Source organism: Nyctibius grandis, chromosome 5 (assembly GCF_013368605.1).
Source record: "Nyctibius grandis isolate bNycGra1 chromosome 5, bNycGra1.pri, whole genome shotgun sequence".
Lineage (NCBI taxonomy): Eukaryota > Metazoa > Chordata > Aves > Nyctibiiformes > Nyctibiidae > Nyctibius > Nyctibius grandis.
In genome coordinates, this window is record NC_090662.1 from 27,112,506 (window position 1) to 27,137,277 (window position 24,772).

The 24,772-nt window shown below is 37.7% G+C and overlaps 1 protein-coding gene across 1 annotated transcript in view; it reads left to right on the forward strand.

Annotated features, from left to right (window-relative positions):
* The window catches only part of CADPS2 (calcium dependent secretion activator 2), a 337,802-nt gene extending 314,075 nt beyond the window's left edge, over window positions 1–23,727 (forward strand). Inside the window, exons 26-28 of the mRNA XM_068400325.1 lie at window positions 887–994; window positions 19,192–19,296; window positions 22,765–23,727. Coding sequence (XP_068256426.1) covers window positions 887–994; window positions 19,192–19,296; window positions 22,765–22,935 — 384 coding nt within the window. The 3' untranslated portion in view covers window positions 22,936–23,727. The remainder of the gene's footprint in view (window positions 1–886; window positions 995–19,191; window positions 19,297–22,764) is intronic.
* Window positions 23,728–24,772: the final 1,045 nt, after the last annotated feature.

A 24,772-nucleotide genomic window follows, 5' to 3' on the forward strand; every position in this document is an offset into this window, starting at 1 on the left:
CCAGCTCTGCATACGTTGCCAGGAAAGGGGATGTTGCAGGCTGTTAGGGGCTTTAGTGTGGAACAACATTTTGTGGCTGCAGAGGTCCAGAAGTCCCAGCTGGGCAGGAGAGAGCAGTTTCAGCAACCACTCTGGCTGGTCTGCCATGGTATCATGTACACATGACGTATTCTACCCTGTCCCATGTTTGGCAGTGTGGTATGAAAATTATGCCTACTCTGCTATTTATACAGAACATAGATTGGTACAAGAAGAGAAACATATCAGCCCTTGCTCCTTCCCTGGTCATTCTCTGAGCTGATTGTGCCAGTGCAACAGTTTCAGAAAAAGAGGGGTACAGGTCTACTCTCATGCCAACCTTTTTAAGCCATTACTCTCAGGGAAATGCTTGAACTTAGTTAGAACCGGAGTTAGAAGCAGCTAACCTCAAACACAAAATTCAGCTGTACATTGGAAGCAAATCGCAACAAATCTGAGGCAATGCAAAAGGAACTGAATACTTTTTTTAACCATTTTCTGAATGTGATAGCAGGATCTGGACCTTGAGTGTGGAGCAGCTGTGAGAGCCTCACTAACAAAAAAGGGGGAAATGTCCAAGTTTGCCATTGACGTTACCAGAGCCATTCTTCATTCCATTACATATGGCGATGTAGATTTGTGACTCAAAGCATCCATAAATTATAACACCAAGAAATTTAATAGTGAACCCTCCTGAACTTGGTAACTACCCAGAATTCACAGCAAATTTAGTAAATACAATTTATTCATGTGTGAACATTGTAATATAATCTCAGTTTTCATTATGTTTATCTTCTTATAAGTCTTAATTGTTGAGTGGTCTCTTTCCCTTCCCACTACTTTCTCCCCTTACTTTATGTCTCCGCAGAAACCGGGGATGGATCTAGCAGATACCTACATTATGTTTGTTCGACAAAACCAGGATATACTTCGAGAAAAGGTCAATGAGGAAATGTACATAGAGAAGTTATTTGATGTAAGTAACTACCCTTGCAAAGCTTGCTGGTATCACTACTACATCAGAAGGGATACACTGCATTTTGATGGTATTCGACAAGCCGTTCAGATGTTCTTCCCTGTTGATCATTTTTTTCTTTTGCTTTTTATTTACCGTGTTCAATGTCAAGGGTGGCCTTTCTTTAAACATTTTCTGCATGAAACTTTTAAGTGCTAGAAGCCATAAATAAAATTAGTAGAAGATTATTATTTGAAATAGTCATTTTTCCACTGTGAGTGCTCCAATTTTATTCCATCTTTTGATTTTGAATGTGTTAATGGAGAGAATTGGATTAGCGTGATTTGTGGACTCCATTGCAGACCTAATTACCCTAAATAAAGAACTTGTACATATCACTGCCTGCTTGTATACAAAAAGAGGACAGCTATGCCAGGTACATCTACAGGCTTGACTGGTACTTTCATGGAATGACTTTTAGAATTTTGTTTTATGGATTTTTAGTTTAAGACTTATAATTCCTTAAAGTTGACCAAACATTTATTGAGTTGTCGAACTTGTTTTCAAAATTCTAATCCTGCTTCTGCAAGTTCAGAGTAATCCTCTTCCTCATCCTCGACGCCCACACATTGCTAGCCAGCCTGTATCTTCGCAATAATTTCCCTCAGCTTTGATACTGGCTTCCGCAGCCTCCCTCCACTCATTCCTTTGCCCTGATTCCTCCTCTTTTTGTTAGAAATGATCACCTAATCTACCAAAATTTTCCTCATACAAGGCTCTCCTATAAGGCCACTAGCAACACTCTTGGGCATATTTCTGCTCATTCAAGTTCTAACCACTAATTTATGTCTAGTATGTCCCTTTCTGAGTTTTCTGAAGGAGAAGCAGTAGGCAGCTGAAACTGTACCTTATGTATCAATTCAAAGCACTACACATGTAAAATATGTGTAAAATAAAAGTTATGTTATTATAAACTTGGATCAATTTACATGACAATGATGTCAGTCACTTATAATTATGTAGGAATTTGAACAAGGAAAGAAGTAATCTCTGGCACCGTGCAATGCAATTTATTACAAAACAAATTCTGAAACATAATACAGACTTTGAAATGTATTTATTTGTGTGTCATCTCCTAAGTATTTTAGAAAGCTTTGCTGGCAGTTTCTTTTAATTATGCAAGTTACAGCAAATGTTTTCATAACAGCAATTCACAGCCTTTGCTGTGACACTACAGTTGTGGCAGTCACAGAAGGTCCCATAACATAGACTCTCAGCCATGGTATGTCATGTCAGTGTTTGTTGTTTGTTAGACTGGGTGGTCAAAATGAGACTTATCTTTCAGATTTTATATTTCCAGACACTCCAAGGCAGCTTTACAAAAAAAAAGTATCATCTGTTTTAATAAGCCAAGTGCTAATATGTGTGAAAAGAATGATTTTATAAAAGCTTTGATGCCCTGCAGGGGTAGAAAAATTATCATTCATCCAGCTGGCACCTTCACAAAATAGTAAAACCATATTAGCAACTTCTGCTTCAGTTTGCTTTTGCACTGAATCTGCAAGCATATGTTTCATTTTCAAGATTCTGGTTTTTGTTTTTCTTTGGGGTTATTTTTGCTTATGTTGTAATTTTCTGAATGTTAATAAAATTACTTGCCTAAGGCCAAGTCTAACTCTCACTGGAGAGACCACATCATTGACTTTGTTGATGTAGTGGGACTGGACCAAGCCTTAGGCTGTGCCCATAGCAGTAAACTGGCCAGGGCCTGGGCACAGGGCAGAGAACTAGCAGGTGATCATCCATACCATTAAGTCATCAGCATGGTTCCTGGCGTGATTTTGGGTTAGGCCAACTAGCACTAACCCAAGGACAGAGCCCCAGTACAATTGTGTGAGCATGGGTCGAGGACCTCTTCCAAGTTTGATTTCAGCAATCAAGCTTTTCAGCACAAGAAAACATCTCCTGTATGGATGCAAGCCGTGACATAGCACTTGCTTTTGAGACACAAAACCGTCCCTGTCCCCTTTTATGCACTAATATGCATTGTATGCTGTCGTAGCCAATGCTTGTAGCTGTAAGGAAAGAGAAAAGATGTACATGATAAGTATTCTGTGTATCAGATATCAATTTGTATCTTTACTTTTCTTCGTATGTGGTGGTGTCACATTTCTACATGACATCACACTAGGAGTTATAACCAATTGGACAGAATCAGATAAATGCACTAACAATTATGTAAGCTCATAGCTTGCAGAAATTTAAAACAAAGGCATTCACTGTGTTAACTCACCTTTTCCAAGATTAATTCAGATTTAGAACAGCATAGCTGAGCAAGATTTTGCCCATGATTTTTGGAAGGGATTTTTAAATTAGTGATATAACAAATAGATACTCTTATAAAGATATTCTTTATAAATTCAGTTCTGTCAAGTTATATCTCAATAGAAAGAATAAAATATGTTCAAGTGTTTATGTAAATATACTTCAAGCCATTCAACTGGCTACAGTTGTAGATCACTGTTGATTTCCCCTTAAAATACATTGTATTTCTGTCCGATAAGAAGTCATCAGCCAAGCAAAACAGGAAAAGTGCATGTCTGTGTTTCAGTCAGGGAAACACCTCATCCAGAATAACCAAAAAAACCCAGACTGTTCTATATGCTAGAAGTGATAGTTATAGACAAGATCAGGCCTCAGACACTATTTTAATCCAAAAAATGTGTACTTACGAACTATTTATGCACAGATTTCATTTACTTGATTCAAGGCTGTTATATACTGACAGCTATTACAATGACCGAGAACTTGATGTCTATCATACAAAGTAATGTACACATCAAAGGGGATCATTTAAATTGAAGAATAGTATTGATACAAGTAGAAATATCTGCCAGGGGGTCACAAATAGGTTAAGGCTAGAAGTTGAAAAATTTTCTGTCTATCTGAGAAGTCTCAAACTAGGGAGAAAACAAAAAATGTGCATTGTTTTATGGTGGTGCTTGATAAGCCTGGGAAAGCACTACCATGCTATACAAAATGTGAAAAATCAGGAGAATGGAATTTAAACTTGAGATATTTATCCTTACATATGAGAGAGGCTCAAATCTCCAGGGGATTTTGAAAGAAGGCTGGGCCGCTAGTCTGTTCTGCACCATTTTTAAACCATTTAAGTCATGCTATGCTTCAGTACCTCTGCTGATCATGCAACAGAACCAAGGTGGTGGTTTTTTCCTTCATTTTCTCTGAATAACTTGGCTTCTGGGTGCATTTCATTCTTCACCTCCTCTGGAAGGGGTGTAGACATTACACAGAACAATATGGCTTGGTGCTCCTGGTAGCACTGGTCTCTCAGTCAGTGCACCATCTTCTTGTTCTCAAACTAACCACCAGATTTGGAGTCACAGAGTTTTTTGCTTGTTCGGTTTGTCAGTGACATTTAGGACTTTCTGTCTTCCTTTGTGGTGTTGGACATGGTCTTCTTCATAAGATCAGCTGGAAGTTTTGCCTGTCAAATTCCTTCCTGTCACAGGAACTCAGGACATTTATCTCCTACTTGTATGCTGTAGAAGCGTATAGTTGTGGGCTCTTACTTGTTTGCTTGTTTGTTTTTAACACCACAGATCTCAAAGACCACTAGAAAGTTTTGTAATGTGTTGTACATGTGGATAGTCTACAGTAGCTCTGGGCTAAATGTCTGCTCCATGTTCATGATTTCCATAGGCTTAATTCAAGGAATGATCCATGTGATTCCTTCCGATCCCATACTCCACTGAAGTAAATTCAGACAATGAAGTTACACTGGGACAAGTTTCTCTAATAAACTCAAATAAAGGAAACTTTTCTACCATTAATGCTGCAGTGACTCAGGTAGATTCAATGTATAGCAACTAAATCATGAAGACAGGCACTACAGTGTTTGTTTAACGATTATAATTTTTAATTATGATTAAAAGTATCACCCACTGAAACTTTTTTAAAGTTTAATCACTTAAACCAAGAACTCATTTTTTTAAAATAATGTTTAGTAACATGTTTTAGAAACAAAGTTGCACTTTAATTTCATTTTTTTTTTAACCAGTGTTTGAAAAATACTAATTTTCAGAAAAGGCTGTAGAAGTACCCATTGGTGAATGGGAAAATGAAGTATTTAAATAGAGTTACACAAACCTAGAACAGATCTAAAATATTACTAATTATTATTAAGGCCCCTCTTATTTATAAAGATAATCTGTTTGACAGATGATATAAGAACATTTGTGCAGCCTATCAAAGAACAGTGCTGTGTATCTGATCACAAAATTAACAGATGTAAAATATATCCAAGTATTAAATTCCCATGGGGGCTGATTCTACACTGTCAAAATCAATGGAGTTTTACCATTAACCTCAATAAAAGTAGTGCTGTATCTATAAACATGCCAGGTTATCATCACTGACTAGACTTAGAATCACTTAGAATCATTTCTACCTGACTTTTTAAGATTGAGCTAATAAGTCTTCCTACTCCTGAGCATTTTAAATGAAATTAGACTTATAAATTAAAAACTGTTTCCTTTAAAACAAAATTGGATTTTGCTAACAAACCCTAGGTTTAAAAACATAAGTCATTTTGCATAAAACACTACGTAAAACGTCAATGCAATACTTTCTGTAGGAATGTAAAGTTCCTAAGTGCCACATTGATTCTCACTTTCTTGTACCTGTTAATTGCATGTGAAACATGCACATTCTTGTCTGAACACAGAAAAATTTCGTTTTGAACATTTTCCCTTCAAAATTCTTCTTGGTTTATTTGCCATTAAGAGCATTATCTTACAGGTTATATTTGTGTTGGATCTGTTGTGAAAAACTTACAGTGTAAACAGATGCACGATTCCAATTTTATTAAGACTATATATGCGATGAAGTCTTTATGCAATAATTGATTGCTGCTTTAAGAAATAAAGAATGGTTTAAGAGAACAGTTCTAATGTGTCAGTGTTTTACCATTGATACAACTTAAAGGTTTTCCAATTTTTTTAGGTTCTAATTTCTGGGAAACCTGTGCACAAGTGTACCATAAACACATAAAGTAGTCAGAGTGAGCATCCTGGAAAGGTCGGTGTTGGCAAACAGGTCCCTACATTATCTTGCACCTGTTAGCACATGTTAACTTTGGCCCTGATTGTCCATCTCTTATATGTGTTAAACTGGTGTGGTGTGACTGAGTAGTTCTGTTGACTTCAGAGGGACTGCTCATGTAGGTGGATGTCCTCGGGGTTGTGGCCTCGTGCAGGGTAATGATTGAACGACCAGTGTAAGAGATGTTAATGGCAGGGAACTCATATAACTTTCTTTGGAGTGCAAAAGACTGAACGTCTTTATGAGTGGTATAAATGCTTAAGGACTCCAGATTTACATAGCTGCTTTTGGCTTTTGGATTTCAAAAGTTCAGATGTAATATGATATCCTTTTTCTGTTGAAAAAATGCTTGTATTTTATCTGGAATGTGAATTAAATGCTAGTAGTGTTCCCATATGACAACCATTATTTTCCTTTTCCATTATTAGCAGGAGTGGACGATTTAAGTTCAATGATGTACTTGAGGTTATTTGAGGTAGTAATTATTCTCCAAAGATTACTGTCATGTACCCCATTCTGTGCCTAAATGGAGATATGAAGTACTCATCTGATTAATTTCTGTTTGCCGTCATATCTGCAAGTGCATTTTTAGCAAATGCTTTATTCTATTGCATCATTTCTATAAGTTTTCTGACCTTTTACAAAAAATGTGTTAAAAATGTACAGAAGCTTCTCCCTGACAAGTGAGTTAATCTTCAGCTGGTGTTACGCAGCTAAGAGGAACGCTTATTTTAAATGTGAGTTCTCTGTAGTACCAACTCCTTGTGCTGTCCATTCTATCTCAAAAGCACCATTAATGTAGTATTTATATTCAACAATGTCTTTCTAGAAAACTTCATTGTGATTTTTTTCCTCATTCTCAAATTGCTTCCTGTCACATTAATTTTAATAAGTAATCTTATTATTATGTAATTATTTGCAAGTGTGTGATTTGACAAAATGTCTCCTTTTTGATCTAGATTATATGCCAAGGCAACTTCAGCAAGTTGAGACTAGGTAGAACTGGTTAAAGGCCACGTTTCAATCAAAAGCTGTGTTTGTATTAACTTCTGAGAAACATGAGAGGACCGTGCCTAATTACTTGAAAGAGACTCAACAAAAATGGATTGTAGCTTGTTGATCTTCTTACTTCTTTGATAACTCAGAATAATCTTCAAGAAATATGTGGACTTCTTTCTCAGATTCTTGAAATTTGATCACAGTGCAAAATTGTCCTTTGGCACAAACCCAGAAATACACATCTTTGCATGATGCACCTGGACATATGTGGCAGGTCTGGTAGAATCAGCTAATTAACAACACAGGCTTAAACAGGCACCTCATCTGGCAGTGTAGTTAGTTGCCTGATGGTGCTCAGCAGGATTTGGTAGTGCTTTTTATTTTTCTATCCTAATGGTCTGCTGCCCACCTAATTTTGCCTTATTGTCAGCCACTACTTACCGCAGCTTGAGGCCCTCCCAGGAGGCTAAATTATTATCAAAGGATTAGGGAGATGTAGCCTTGCAGCTCTGACATTTCTGATTACTTGTCTATGCCAGAACACTAATTAGCTGTGACTAATTAAGAAAAATGTTCCTGCCATAGAAAACCATTTAAAAGAACTGAGAAGTAGAAAAGCAATTGAAAAGCTGAGCAGTGCTCGGATTTGACGATGCTCTTTAGATTTTCACCGAAGTCTTAACTCACCTTTAATTATGTCTAAAATTTTATAGGGAAAATAGAAAGCTCTTGATATGAAAACCACTCTGCAGTTTTCTCTTGATCTGAAGACATTCTCATAATTTTAAAAGTTTGTTGTGTCTTTTTCAGTAAAAGAAAGAATTTTAGAGAAAACTGTAGGCAGTGTCACGAAATGTGGACTGAAAAAGTGAATTATATTACCATGCTCAAATATATGAAACTTTTCTGCAAGGTGGAAGCAACATCTTGCAAATGTACTGTTCAAAGTCTTTTCCAAATTCACTAAATTATTCCTGATACTTTCAAGTTGATTCCCCTCATTTTTGGGGATAGAAATTTCTATAAAAGAACAACAGTTCATTTGAAAGTTGAAAAATGTAACCTCTACCTGATTTCATATAGTACATAAGTTTTGAGTTTGTTTTTTTTTTCTGGAATATGCTGAGAAAAGGAGTGCCCACTCTTGGAGGATGCTGATTACGCTGCTTTGAATCCAGCAAAGCTCAGTACTGTTGAAATCAGTAGGACTGCAACATACTTAAAGCAAAGCATGTGCTTCAGAGTTTGCTACTTCAGGATCAGAATATTCAGCACTTTGTAAGCTGTTTTACACTGTAGCTGAGAGTGTTTTCTCTAAAGGAAACCATAACACAGTGGCTAGGTTTGGTATGGTTTTGATATGATACATTTCCTCACTTTTTCATTTTTTTTTATGGCATTTTTAATTTCTGAATTTCCATCTTGTTGGGTATCAAGCAGCCCAAAAATATATAAAGAGGTTTTCTCGAGATGTTATGTCTTCCATAGTCCAGTCTGCATTTAGTGTTCATGGAATGGATATCTGCCACCTTTTTCACACTAATTCAATCATATTATTTAAACCTTCCCAGTGGGGAAGTAAGAAGCTATGAAATAGATATTCTGATATCTTGCTAAAAGAGCTCTTTGGGTGTGAAAGGGAAATAGAGAATTATTTTTCAGGGCACTTAATCTCATATCCTGATACTCAGAATTTCTTATGCTGTCCTACCCCCTAGTTTCCCTGATTTGTGTGAGAAGCTCATTTTTTTTGGAAAAAAAAAGAGCAATATATAAATTGCTATAAAAAGGAAATTCAAAATGTGCATCATGAATCAAAAGAGGAAAACAAATGGAAAAAAAAAACAAACTCAAGATTTTAAAGCCAATCTTATTTTTTTCTGAGGGAATTTTATCAGCTGGGGTGGAACTGCAAGTGGTTTTTACTTGTTTGTTTGGGGAGGGGCTATAACATTGGGATCTTCCAGTACAGTTTCCCCATAGACATTTCTGGTCTGTACTGTTCATTCGTTTATTTAACGTAGTTAAATGCATCTATCCATCACTCACAGTATCCATTCACTAAAAACAATAACAAATTCTATCAAATGAAAGAGAACTCCTTCCAACATCCAGGCACAATTTAGTCCTTTAACCTTTTTATTCTGCTAGGCACGAAGTAGCAGCATCTCATTCCAGGCACTGTATTTTTTTTCTTATCTAGATGGCTTGAAATGTGTCAGTAACTTAATGGAATCAATTGAGCGTGGACAACTATAAAAATATAAAATAGCACTGAAACTTTAGATGAGTCTGTCAGTAAGTTTTAACTGTGGCTGCAGCTTTCACATTCTACGCAGTCAAGAGAAATCAATAAGGATTGTACCATTTATATTGTCTTATCTAATGTTTGTTCACCATGAAGTGCCAGGCACAAGCACCATCTAGGGAATATTGATTTCTTGATATACTGTAATTCACACACATATAAACAGCAGGAGAACCTTGTGGTTTCTCAAACCTTACTTGCGGGTTTGATATTTATACTTGCATTTCATTTGGGTCAAGCTTAGTTTAAAAAGGAAAATCAAGCAAACCTCTGCATAAGAGTTCACAAACAGACACACAGCCACATTGTTGATCATATTACACGAAAAATAGTGCCAGAAAGCATAAGAATAATCTAGTTTTACTATAATGAATCTGGAGTAATGGAAAAAGGTTGCTATGTTGTAAATCAAAATCGTACCAGGTGAGGATGCTGCAGAGTGCTCTGACAAAGTTAGTGATTCATCAGTGGAAAGATCTTCTTACCCTGTTTTATCACAGGGAACTCAAGCTCTAGTGCTGATTTAAATGTGCAAAATTTTACCTATATAGCGATTATATCCTTTAAATAATTTTCAAGTGTTTCATTATATATTTTCTTAATTTACGCAGCACTGACTATCCTTTGTACTTACACTGTACTAATAGTGTTTACAATGTGCTAGAAAAGCAGTACAAATAATGCACAGAAAAATCATCTCAAAAGAAAAAAATGCAACACAGCTGTAAAATCGGCATAGCTGAATTGCCGAATTGCACACGGGCAGTAGGGTCAGAGATGGAAAGGAGCAAACCAGGCACCTGCCCAATCCAAGGACACTTTCTCCGAAGAGATGAGTGGAGGAGAGGAGCAAGAGGGAGGCAGGAGGCTGGACCTCTGCTCCACATTAGCGCTGCTCTGTGTGGTGCCCAATCAATGCAGCGTAGGAGAGGAGTGGCTACACCGCTGTGCAACTCCCTATCGACTTCACAGCTGCATCCAGCCCTGTCATATGCCACTACAATAACATACAGAGTAAACAGGTGATGAGTCAAGATTGCTGAGGTGGAAAGGAATGAGCTGCCTGTAAATACTCACCCAGAGGAGCCCAGGATGTTTTAAATACTCTAATTAAAATATGTACTTGACCTCGTTCCACGTGGAGCAGGGATTCTAAACAGAAGACTCCAAGACAAGGGCTACTAACGTGACTCAGTACCTAAATGCTACAACACAGATTTTGGCCCAGCTTTGGTCCACCTCATTTTTGATACAGGTAGAGATATTAAGAGCGTACTCATGTTAAGGGAGAGATGCAGCTCAGAGGAGGACTCTGCCACCTCCCTGAATCACCCTTTGCTGATGCCTCACATCAGGGAGTCCCCAGGGAGTCCCAGATGGCTGGGCAAAAGCAGGTGTAGGTGTCTCAGTTATGTGCCTTATGGGCAGAATGAACCTGGACCTTTAACCTTACTAATGTTACGCATGTGCTTAGGCAGACTGCTTAGCATTTGTGTAGCTAAGCACATTCATAAAGTTTGTAAAACTAGAGCCTGATAGCAACAGGCTGGTGTTATAGTGAGTAACAACTTGGTCATTTTGCATCATGTTCATTTCTTTATTTTGGGGGTCCAAGCTGGCTTTCGTTTCAAGGTCACTCAAGTGATGTTCCCCATTCTGTGCCTTAGAGGATGTTTGCAGATATACACAAATTACAACACAACACACAGTGTAGCAAGACTGACAGTGTTTGCTCCAGAGTTTTAGCACCAGGATAACCTATGGAAGTACTGTTCACAGATGCACCGCATACCCAGAGTGGAGTAGGGAAACTGTTTGTGCTGTTAGTCTCTCGCGGTCATGAGCATTATGTTAGTACCTAGTATTTAAAATCAGAACAGCAACATTACATATGTCCAGATATGGAAGGAAGTTATGCATATCTAATTTTGCCAACTTCCAGTTTCTTAGTCCATCTGCCATATGTGAAGAAGCCAGAAAAAAACGAAGGTCACAAACATTACAAAGTAGCATAAACACTGTAAATTGCTGTTCAGCAACCAATATACAATGCAGGGAGAGATGAGTACTGTGTATTTTGTATTAAAAATGTATCTTTGTTTGTGAATTGGCAGCAGTTCCATAGCAACTAGCCAGCTTCTAAGTATGCGTCTAAAATATGAAATATTTACCTTCTTCCTAAAAGATAAGATTTTGTATGTTAGATGTTCTTTGTTATTTCAGAACAATATCCTTTTTGCCTAAAAGTTTCAAAGATACTTAATATGCTTTTAAATGAGCCCCGTTCTCTTATTTTCTTCTCATTAGCAATTTCTGAAAACTAGCCTGCCTAATTTGTTTCGTTGTATCACCAAAATAACCCATGCAATAACTGTTCACTTGTTTTTCGTCATGAGTCCTGCTGAACGGGGTCTTCCTGTCAAGGTTTGGGTTCCTCTTTCTGTTGAGCTCCCTTCGCTTTTCTGCCAATTGCTTTGGGAGTGACAGTACGAATCCTTCATTCAAATAGGCAGGGAAGAGACTGACTGTAGACTAAAGTGTTTATTACATCAATTAGTCATTCTTACGAAAAACAAAATGGCTTTTGAGCTCCCTACGAGGTTCACTAGAGTAATGGCACAAAAAAGGCAGAAGGAAACCCAAGGAAGAGTCTCACTGGAAGGAAGAAAACCTTTCTTCCTTGACCAAGTAAGGGTGCAAGAGGCAAGTTAATAAATCTGCTACAATCACACACAAAACTTAAAAAAAAAATAAGAAAAAGAAAAAAGGAGGGAAGAAAGGGAAAAAATATTAAAAAAAAAAAAGTTGTGGTTTGTACTCAAACGGAGTTTGTAATTTGCAATGACCAAGCTAAAGAAATCTTGGTCCTGATCGCTTTATCACAAGAAGTATGAGTGTTGAAGCAGACAGTGGTATATGGTTTCTTTCTTGCTTCTCCTTTCCTGGTACATGTAGCTGTAATTTAGGCTCTGAAAATTTTTGCACATCCCCAAGCCAAAGTTCAAAACTTGGCTTAGCATTTCAGGCCCAGAAGAGGAAGCAGAACACAGAAGCTGGTTGAAAACCTGAGACGTTTCCAGGAAGATGCCTTGACAAGTGCTGCTGAGCATTAGAAGTGTAAGACACTGGTGGGGTGGAAGAGGTGTGTGTCAGGGGTTTTTGAGTTTTTTCATGTGACACTTAATACCGATTTAACCATTTGCATTTTCCAGATCAAGGGCTTTTAAACATCTGATTTTTGGTGCAGGGAAAAGGCTTCATTTGTTTGTACTGCCAGCTAACCCCATGGTTCCAACAAGGCTAACTCCATGGATTTTCCACTCATGCTTCATTTAATCTTCATTTCTTTCAGTTTTTCTTAAATGAAAGTTCCTAGGGAAAAAAAAATTGCAAAAGGAATGAATGTAGTGGCATCATAGTGACCCCCAAAACCAACAGTACGCTCCTTGATCTTTGTGAACATTTAAGAAAATGCAAAACTAAGCCCCCCAAGCCTTCCAGGTCTGATGGCTGCATATTAAAGGATATACACTATTATTGGATGAAAGCTAAAGTACTTTAAAGTACACTTTCAGTTTGAGTATTTGTACTGATTGTATTTTATATATTTTAAATAACAATAAAAGTAATGCATCCTGATACAGTAAATATACAGGAAGTGAACACATGGGTGAAGTAGTGCTCGATCAGTGCCCATAAAATGGAGACACAATTCTAACTCTCGGCATAGTCGTAATGTCAGCTGTTTCTCCCATATTCATTTTGCTATGAAATTTATGCCACATAAAATTTTTCCTCCAGTCATAGCAGTGCTCTGAATCAAAAGGTGGAGAAATTTTTCGTGTTTCAGAGAAATAATAAAAATTTCTTTGATGTCCTAAACAGAAAGATTACTATCTTGCCAAAACCCAAACAGCCGGGAGCATTAGGATAGCTATAAGAATAGCCAGGCTACAAGTGTACTTGAAAATTTTATTGTATCTGGAAATGGTATAATTTCTGTTTCTACAGTCAGAGGCCAACTAACTGACCATTTCTGCCAACTGAATCTCACTGTCTGTACTGTAGGAGCACATCTCAAGAACATTAAATTCTCTGTTGATTCAGAACAATAATGTTGAGACACATACAGGCACAAAAAAAAACAAAAAACAAAAAAACACACCAACTTTGCATGGACTTCCCACGAAGGCAAAATTCTGGATTTTGGTGAAAGTATTTTTTCAGGGATGGCACTGTAAACTTGGGTGCTCAGAGTCAAACCTAGCTCAACATTTTATGTTGTAGCACTGTGAGGCTATGTATAATGAGAAACCACATCCTTGTGGGGTTGGATAATATGTCGCAGAAGGGCAGTGGCTGTCACCATGAAGCCACATGGAGCTGATAAGGGGATGGAAATGGTCTTGCATGAGAGCTTTCTCTTCTCTCGGGTTTCCCCAGCTTCTGTTCCTTCCTTTTCCTGGTCGCTGACACAGCTGATATATTTTCTATTTCTGTCTACCTACAATTGCCTCAACCTTCAAAGGTTTATCAGGCTTTCTTAATCAAAAGGCTACCTAAACCTGAAGGAAAAGCATAAACATCTTGTGCAAAGTTGCTTCATTGTTACTTTTAGTTTGCAACTAAATATTTTTAATTTCTGCAAAAATGTTAAGATATTTAGAATGTTAATTACTTCTTCTGACTTGATTTCTTATTTTGGTGTTCCTGTATGTACATATCTTCTGATGTAACATGGTGGCCCACAGGTTGAGAAATCTTTTCCAGGTTTGTTTTTTTTTAAGAGTTACCAAGGCTTTCCAGCTTTCAGAAGAGTGTATGAACTCGTCACTGCTCAGGTAAAAATCCTCATTGAAGTGGGTGATGTCTATACCTAAATTTGAAAATATAGCTATAACGTCTAAACCTCAGAGTGTTTTCAAAGACACTACAAATAACACTTGTTTCCCTCATTATCATTAACATGCAACAAAGGAAGTTAGTATGATTATTTATGTTTTACAAAGAGGGAAATAAATTGTGAAACTCAAGTCAGGAACCTTTTTCTAACTTTTGCTGTTTGTATTTTTAAAGAATAACTTATTTATTCTTTTATCATTTAACTTTTTTTTAAAAATGTTCTACAAGTTCCTTGGCACACTACTAATGCTAGCTACCAAAATCTTGAAACGATGCAATAGCGTTGCCTTTTAATAAAAACTGGGCATTTTAGCATTTAATATTGAATATGCTTATAGTATTTCTTATGCATTTTAGCTTATGCTGCCTTTGATGTAGAATCTCTTCAGTAAGAAGAATACTTTCTGTTATTGTTCCTGGTAGGAAAAGTAGAGATGGAGGAAGTAAAAACATCCTGTTGTCGTCTGAGCGACTCAATTCCTGATCAATAGTGTGATAAAGGCTTTGGTAGGAAGATAAAATGCAGTTCCTAGAAAAGCTGTTTGCCTGCCATATTCAGCAGAAAAAGCATTTTGACAGTGGCCATTTACCAAGAGCAGGCAAGATATAGAAACTCGACGGGGTCTTGTGTCTCAGGCGTTAGGGATACCAGCCCTAGAAGGACTAAAGCATTGTGTATTAGTATGTATTGAGCCTCCTTCCAGGTGGCAAACAGCTGCACCTTTTTTATAAAACTTCAAAAATAAACCCGAAGTGCTTGCTTTCAGCCGATAAGTGTCATATTTAATTGAACCGTTCTGCAAATGTTATAGCTCAGGCACCCAGAAAGATGGGGAATATTTAATATATTTGTTTTGTATTTCCACCAGTCACCAGAATAATTAAATTCCTTAACTACTTCTCTTTAACTTGCCTGAAGAAAGCACGGTATGTTGCTAAATCGCTTTTCACTGGCCCTGCCGAGAAACAACTTTAATCCTTGTTAGAAAATTGCCGAGTCTGGGCCTGACAAAGAGCTCATGCCTGGCGCATTGTGAGCGCTGGGAGCAGGGCGAGGGGAGCCCTTTACAGCTGCATGCCTCCAGCCCGCCTCAGCTGGACTATTTAGGCGAGGAGGTTCGTCAATTCCTCCCGACAATGGGGCGAGTTTTTCAGTGCCTGTAGCCGCGCCGAGCCCTGTCGGGGATCAATGCTGGCCATTCAAGCTGCACCTTCTTTCATTGCTTTGGTTTGTTAATTTAAGACTAAAGGTCTGCTGAGGGGGTTTAGGGTGTTTAAGAAAGCTGATGAACTGTTTAAGAAATCTGATGAACTGAGAGCGTTTATAGCCCTGGTGTGGCAACTATTGGCACTGAGGGAGCTGTGTCCTTGTTGACCCTCTTGTTATTAAAAATGCACAAGTGCTGCGCTTCTCAATATTTCAACACTCTTTCATTGTCAATACCACCTTCTGAGCCCTTCAGCTTGTTGCTTGCTCTAAAGATCTTCTTAGATTGGGTTTGAAAACTTCACCTTAAACACTAGATTAGACTGATGTTCTGTTTTCCGTGCTCCTGTTGATTTGTTGAACCTTCCCAGGGCTGGAAAGCAAGTAGCAGCTTGATGGGGAGACGGACCGCTAATATGATTTACCAGTCTACAGTCATGCACAATAAGTGTGAATAAATACAGGGGTCTCACAGAGTCAACCCTAGCCTTTCCTTTTCTCTTATTTTTTTACTTTAAAAGAGGTATCTCAGGAAAATGAAGTAACGCATGCCCTTACAGGAGCTGGATGAGCTATCAATAAGAAGAGGGGGGGAAACAGAGAGGCAAACATATTTTTGTGAAAGTGGTTGGCTGCTGTTGTGTGCTGGTGTGAAAAAAATATATAATAAATACTTACTGCTTTATTCTTTTATAGTCGACAGAAAAGAATATGACAGTAATACTGTATCATTGACATCTGCAAGAGTCTTATTGTCCTTTCAGTGCTATTGTTAGTAGTGGGAAAGTGACTTTTCCTTAAAAACAGTTAGAAGGATTTTTTTAATTATTACTACTTAAAAAATACATAATCTCAGCACCATTATCTAATCGCTGAAGCTTGTGAGTTTGCAGTAGATTCCCCATAAGTCACAGTAGATGCATCCCTGCCTCTATAACATGCTCGTGGTTGTCAAAATGTGTGGCCTTGGATTCCACCTCTGAGAGGCATTTGCAGTGCTGTGCATGTTAACAGGCTCCAGAAGAAGCAATAGGGAAATATTTACTTTTCTTCTTATGAAGTCCAGCAGATTTATGTTTATGCAGCTTCAGCCTATACTAAGTGCTCAAAACTAGTGGGTATAAGGCCAACAGTGAACAGGAATGCTATCCACAGGTACCTCTGGGAGGACTCTAAAAATATACTGGATGTGATTGTTACTAAAAATACTGTGACAATTCAAAGTAAGAATATGTCTTTTTCTAATATAATAGCAGTCATATTTTTTCTGGACAATGTATGTTTACAGAGGAGCAAGTACCATAGGATCATTTTGCAATCACTGAATTAAACATTTCTGCTGAAAGTTTAATGTATTAAAACTAGTCAGGAAAACATATTCTATTGTAATCGTTCACAAATCTGAGTAGCAAAATTAATTCCCTCCAATTTCTTAGCTTTGTTTTCAGTGCATGTAAGCACATCACAGGTATGTACGGAGAGTCCAATTTTTACTGCATCCATCTTAATTAAGTTATCTGGCTGGGCTTTAAAACACTTTTTGCCAGCAAACTGGGACTGGGTCTATTCTCAGTGATCCAGCACCATTCAGGGTGTTACATGGGGAAAACCAATCACAAAATTTTTGGTCCTGTCTGTAGTTTGTTCATGTGAGCAAGCTTGAGCCCCTTCTGCTTTCTACTTGATACAAGCCAAATACATCATGGATGTGTTATTTGATATTTTTATGGAAGAATATCAATTTTGAGAAAACTCCGCTACTAAAATCGTTCTCTCCACCGTGATTATGTTAAAGATTAACAATTGTAGAGTCTGAGTGATAATATAATAATTGGAATCATGTTATTGCAAATAACAATAGATATTCTGCACAGAATGCTTGGCATATGAATTTTTATGTTTATTAGATTGATAGAGTTCCCAGAGTGAATAAGCTCAACTGTGTTTTATTTTCTAGACATCTGTATACATACAACACCTGTCATATAGTTTACATCTGCCACTTAGTAACAACTCTGTCACATTAAACATATTTTACAGGTACTTATAAAAGAAATAAAAACCAACATGCATGTTTGGGGTGAAATAATGTAAATAGTATAAGAATGTCATGCAGTGATAAAAAACCAGTATTTTATGGATACCAAATCAGTCCCACATTTTATTGAATAAATCAAACTATTTTTATGAAATGCGCAGCTGTCTGCATTTTGTGTGATGTGTTTGTTCACTTCTGTAAAATAGTAAATTAATAGGAGAAACTCTAAAAAATGTAAAAGTAATTTATTCCAAATGATTTATAATTAAAATACATTTTAACACATTAAACAAAATAAATGGAAGTCATTATTGTATTAAAATCCTATTTCTTATTTCAAACTTATCATAAAACTGATTGATAGCTACAATGAGATGAGACTGTAGGGAAAAAGTATTTACCTATAATTACTGTATGTATTTAAAGCTTTTGCCAGAGAGCTTACATTTTGATTAAATAATTCTATTTTTGTCTTTTGTTACATCCAGTAGCCAGTAATTTGTCTTCATTTTTTCAAAAGGTATTTTCTTTTATTTGTTAATGTAGAGGTGGCTCATGAGACATGTTAGATCCTTCCTTTGAATTACTTCACACTGTATACCTTGCCTAACATGCTGAATTTTCAAATATGCACAATGTTTCCTTCATTTGCATATCTGTGTATTTTGTAAAGACACGGGAAGTTACATTAGAAAATGATTTAAGCCTCTTTCCTGTGGAGAAAGAGACTAGAAACGGAGCTGTGACACAAAGTCTTTTAATCTCTCACTGCTGAAATGAAAAAAAATCCCTTCCTTTTTACAGTTCGACTAAATGACATCTGGATGCTATTTTACAGGAGGGGGAGGAAAGCTGCTACAACTATGTTTAGTAAAATCTCTTTTAATACAGTTAATGTGAAAGAACTGTTATAGTAGCTATTTGGATCTGAGCATTTTTTTACGGTAACGTAGACACCAACAGCAGAGAGCTTATTCTTACCCCAACCATTTGTGCAGCTTTGAGTGAAAACATACCCATGCCTAAGACACAAAAAGGAAATAAGGTAGGCTTTAATTATAATTAGTAATTAACCTAAAACAAAACCTTAATGTGTTTATTTTGGGAGGGGTGCAGTAGTGTTTTGATTATACTTAAATACAGTTTCCATGGATTTCTGAATTTTTTTACTTAACAAAGAAGTGAATTAAAAGAAAAACGCAAGACAGATTCCATATTCTATGTTTGATGCTGTTTTCCTGTTTGGATTGGAAAATCTAGGTATTGCAAAGTCTCTCTCAAGATACCCTACCTGTGTTTTTTCCCTTGCTGTTTTAGCTGTCAATTCTCTCATGTAATTGTGTATTTAGTATCCATTCTTACTGACACATAGCAAAGCGCATAACATTATTTTGCTTGAAAATGTTGTAACTGAAAGATAAAATGGCAGTTGCTAATTCATGTAAAGAGCAGTCTAGGTCAAGTTGTTTGATTTCCTACTGACCCATGCAATTCTCTTAACAGGAGATTATATAATTGTTGACTTCAAGTGCTGATCTGTGATCATTTCAAAGTGTTTCATTACCTCTCATTACCAAATCTGTTAAATAAATACTGCAGTCTTGTTTGGTGTTTTGTTTTTTTTTTATCCTTCTTTTCAGCAATGGTATAGCAGCTCCATGAAAGTCATATGCATGTGGTTGGCTGATAGATTAGACCTTCAGCTTCACATCTACCAGCTGAAGACTCTCATCAAGATAGTGAAGGTAAATAAAATGTGTTTGAGTTAGACTGCGTAGTAAAGAGAGAAAAGTGATGAAGTATTAACATGGATAATTCCCTAAAAATTAAAAGTTTTTAATAAAGTTGCAAGCTTTTGTAGTTTTGTGTTGGGGTTTCTTTTTTCCATGGTAGTTGCAAATTTGAGAAGAAAAATAATTTATTAAAACCTCTAATGTTATTGTATGTGCACTAGTAATTGTCATCCATTCTGGACTCAGTGACAATTATAATTGTTCCAAGGAATTTTAACCAGCTATTGCTATCCATACAGCAACATTGTATGGTATTCCTAATAGATTATTGTTTGTCATAGTACTGATTTTTTTTGTTTTACCTTAATAATCACAATAACATTCTTTCTCCATTTTTCCCCACTTTCCTAAAAAGTAACTATTTTCCCTTTCTTATGCGCGTGTGATTCTAGGTTCAATTGGAAAACAATATGCAACATATTAAATAACATTTTCTAATCTTTCATACTCTGGGATAAGTATCAATAGAAAACCAATCCCTCCGGTCCAGTCCTCAGTCATTTACACTGGCCATCCGGTGCTTCCGAGCAAAGTGTAAAATACCTTGCAATAGGCAATTACGGGTTAACGTACCGTAGAAGAAAACTTCCTCCTAGCCCCCTTTCAGATCTCAGTTAATACCCTTAGGCAAGAGACAGAAAGCCATTTCAGATTTTATTCCAAAGCCATTTCAGATTTTATTCCTCTTAATTCTGTCTTGTTTAACTCTGAACATTCTTGTTATCTGTATAAATGTGGAATAAGAAGCACCTGTTGTCAATGGTGACCTTGATTTCTTCAAAATATTTTCTCATGATGTTCATGCAAGACTGTAAAGTCAGAAGCATTTTAACTCATGGACACTAGAATTGCAACTGCAACTTTCAGGATTCAATAGTTAAAAGGAAAAAAGAGAGAGAGATGCAAGAAAACAGTCATAATGATGATGTCATCATGGCTCCCTGAACCACCCAAGCTTAGATTTGCTATTTTTGACCTTAACTGATTTCTCTGGGTACAAGATTTGGCTCTTCATTATGTGCCAAAGTGGTAGAAGCAGTTTGCTATTTGTGGTTGAAATGAATGGCTCTTGTGAAAGGTTTAAAGCTCTTCTCAAGTGAAGGTAAGCATCCTCTGGGGGGAAAAAAAAAAAAGGGTTATACGATCTAAAAACTCTGCCCAGTGAGATCTAAGAATGGGCAGACTAAATTGTACCAGTTAAGTATCACCCAGATTAAAGGAAGAGGCTTTTATAAAATTGAAGTTCAGGTGAATGAGCAGCACTCTCACCCAGCCTTCCTTCTGCAGCCGGGCACACTGATGAGCCTAGTTCAAAAGAAGCAGGCTCCCGGTGACAATGGGAATACGCTGGTTGTGGCGGTAGCCTTTCTGTGCCCATACACCCAGTTTGCTTTGCACCTAAATTCCAAGTGTGTTATTCCAGGGCACCTTCTGTGGATACAGAAGACTGAAGATGAGGTCAGTTATAGAGGTACCAGTCAATGTACTGGAAGATAGAAAATCTTGTCCACCTGTGTTTTGGTGGGTGAGGATGGCAGAACTGGAAAAACAGGAACTTGTCCAATGGGAGACTGCTGGGAAATAAGAAACAATGGTTCAAGTAGAGTATCATAAGAGGCTTTCACTGCCGCAGCCCAGCTGGGGAGAGGCACGTGGAGGGGCACCGTTCCTCCAAACTCTAGAGTGAATGGAGGGACTTCTGTGTTTGCTTTTGGAAAAACTGGGAGGCTGTGTTGCCCCTGTCATCGCTTGGAAATATTCAAAAAAACAAGTAGGAAGTCATTTTTAAGGGACATGGGATGAGTAAGAAATAGATTATTCTTTCATGTTTGGGTGCAGCAAAGGTAGTGGCATTATTAAGAATGACCAAAAGAAGAAAACATTGCTTCTTCCCGTTAAAGCCAAGACTGAGGGATGATGACACAAAGGTATTGTTAGGTATCTGAGACACGTGCAGAGGGACGTGACTAAAGAAGGGTCAAGGACCAAGAGGAAAGTTAGGGAGAAATGAAAAATTAAGCTTGGAAGTGAACATTATTATCCTGCAAAAGTATGTCAAAAGAAGAGCAATGACTGAACCCCAGAGTGCTGGTCTGAGAACGGGAGGAATAAAATGTAAAACTGAAAGAAATTGCTGTAGGACCTGTTAACAGCAGAAAAGGAAATTGAATACACAGTGTTATAAAAAGGGAATGTGATGGTGACACTTGAAAAAGACCAGGCAGGGTACTCGCAGGAGCGTGTGAGCAAAACATAAGCTGCATCCATTGACTCTGAAGATGACCTATGAAAGTCAAATAAATCTTGGTCGCAGTAATTCAGACAAGTTTTAAATAATCATCATAGATAGTGACAGAAAAAATTCTCCCAGCTGAATGTTCCCCATTTTGAGAGATATCTTCTGCAGTTATCTGAAGTATTGAGTGAAACAAGATCAGCTCTTCTCTCTTTTCTTTCTCTGAGGGTCTCCTCTGGCAGAGGAACGGGCCTGATAGTCCTTAATTATTTTCCATTATCTTTTTCCTATAGTCTCTTCCATAAACATTGGGAACTCATAGTAACAGTGTACCCAAAGTAAGAAACTAGCTAGATCAACTTGTCCTTCTTAAGCTTTTTAGGCTAACTTCAGGAAAGATTATTTCAAATGTATTACAACTTCAAATAAAGAAGGTAGAGTAGATAGTTTTCCATATGCTCACGTGAACATAGCATCAATGAATAAAACAATTCCACTCAGAATTCTTACTTGATAGAAAGTCAAAGAAGAAAGTCCTATCTGCTGGTTCATAGGAAGGCTGGATACCAGAGAAACAGAACTTTCTCAAGTGAGAAAAAAAGAAATATGTAGATGTGAGTCAAAATGTAGATGATTTAGAATGTAAATTAACTGACTGAAGTAGTCACCTGAGAAACATTTGTATTCTTGAATATAGATCATAATCTAAAAGTTATTTTATTTTTCCACATTTGACATATAAATGTAAAGATAAATGCAAATAAAATCATGTCGTGGGGAAAGAGTCAGACATTTACATTTGTTGAGAAATGACAGAACTACCTGTAGCCAAATTCATATTTCAATATGCAGTTAGAAAAACTCTTTGTTGGTTTCTTATTGAATAAATGAGACAAATGGAAGTTACTGAGAAATCAGCATACAGTTATAGAAATGTAGTACAAAACACAATCCCATAAAGGAATGACCATCAAAGTGCGGCTTGTAGACTCTCTACAGTTTATAGAAATCTCATGCAGCCCAGAAACTAAGACCACAAAATGTTTAGCAAACTCTAGATGATAGGTCCTTAACTGCAGGAGGAATGAAGCTGTTCTGCTGGCATGCTAGAAATGGACAGTGTATAGTGGAAGACTGCTCAGGCTTGCTCAAGTCCAATTCAGGATGTTTTATTTTTACCACAGAAAACCTACCGAGACTTCAGACTGCAAGGCGTGCTGGAGGGAACGCTGAACAGTAAAACCTACGATACCGTTCACAGCCGTCTGACCGTAGAGGAGGCCACAGTCTCAGTCACGGATGCGGGAGGACTTCAGGGCATTACTATGAAAGACAGCGATGAAGAGGAAGGATGATACTATTTCACCAAGCGTTTGGAGTTCTGGGGTGATGCCCTGAGGGTGGGGGTTGTCTTTGGCTTGGGGGTTTTTTTGGTAACTTGTCCTTGTAGTTACATTTATAGTTTTGCCCTATGATATAGGCGCAGAAATGCAATTTACTCCATTTTTTTAAAAACTGAAAGTAAGATTATCAGAGGAAAAGTGCCAAGGACTTTTTGAGAACAATGGTTGTAGCGTATTTTAATGTATAGCTTTGCTTAGGGCTGTGAGAACACCGGCATGGAGTTTGAGTTCCACTTGTGATTACATTTCTTTCCCTTTTGTTCGTTACCATTCGTTCTTGTATCTCCATCAGATATTGATGTCCTGTGCAGAAAACAAAATGTGTGCCTCACTTAAACCCAACTATACAGGAAATCATTCTTGGAATAAGTCAGTGCCCTAGGTAAAAAAATAGTGTCTTTTCAGGATTACACTTTGTTTACATTTTGTGCTTGATTTTACATTATTATGTGATGTGCATTAAAATTTTTAATCTTGGTTCTTTGTATTTTGAGGTTGGTATATAAGTAGTAGGACTTCAAGAACAGTCAAACACATACAGACTACTTAGAAATGTTGTTGTGTCTATTCACTTTGCAAATTTGAAGGTATCTCACCATGTTGGATGTCAGTAAGCTTGCCATCAATGTTTCTATTTCTGTGAAAAATTTCAGGCAATAAGAACACATTTTGTCGTGCCCACTTCTGTATCTACCCAAGTTTGTATAGAATTCTACAATTAAAAGATGTTTTCAGTATTTCAAACCATTTGAGCTGTTGTATGATTCCTCATGAGAACAAGGTTTTTTTGAAAGATTATTATATTGGGTTTATATAGTGATCTACAGTGAACATATATCTGCTCTACAAACCAAACATATAGCAAACAAGTATCCAAGGACACAATACCTTTATAAAGAAAAAAAGCAAATAAAAAGCCCTCACTGGCAGATGAACAGGCAGTGCCCATTGCCTGTTTTCCTGTGCCCTCAATATGAGCTGGAAAGAATTCAGATTTTCATCAGTCAAAACTCACACAACTTATGAAAAATGCAGCTTTTTTTTTTTAATTCCTGGGTTTATGTAGACAAAATCGGAAAGATGACAGAATAGAAAAATGATATCCAAAGAAGTAAGGAGGGTTGCTGAGGTCCTTGTTGAGCCATAGTGTTATACTTGAAGGGCTTTGCTGATGAACTGTTGAGGATTTGCAAGGCTGGTGTGAAGTTTCCCAGCAAGAACAGGCTGTAGGACTTCAGGGGCCTGTTGCAAGCATGCAGGGATGCAGAAACTGAGAACAAGAGCTGCAAGGAAAGTGTTTTTCAGCACACTTGGAAGCTCAGCCAAGCAGGGGAGGGCAAGTTTATGCTTCTTCCTAGCTGTCTAGGGAGAAACCCAAAGTGGCAATTTTTTTACTGTGGCAAACCAGCTTCCTCATCTGCACGTGAGCTGAGGTGAATTCAGCGGAAAGGAAGAAATGGGAGCTGGTGAGGAAGACCATTCTTCTCAGCTCTTTGTGTCCCGACGGAGTGCTCAGCCAGAGGTGCCCGAGGAGCCTGGGAGCGCAGGGGTGCGGGCACCCCCCACCCCAGGGTACGTGCAGCTGCGGTTCAGTGTGTGCTTCGAGGAGCAGCAGGGCAGGAGGCGGCTGCTGCGGGGCTGGGCGGCCGGAGGGGTGGGCAGGGCGACACAGCGTGCTCCCCTCCATTGCATTGCGTTCATGGTGCCAGCTCTGCCGGGCTGAAGGGAGCGCAGGGAGCCTCAGCAGTATTTTCCACCATCCCCAGGCTCCCCGATGGGTTTGCTGGTT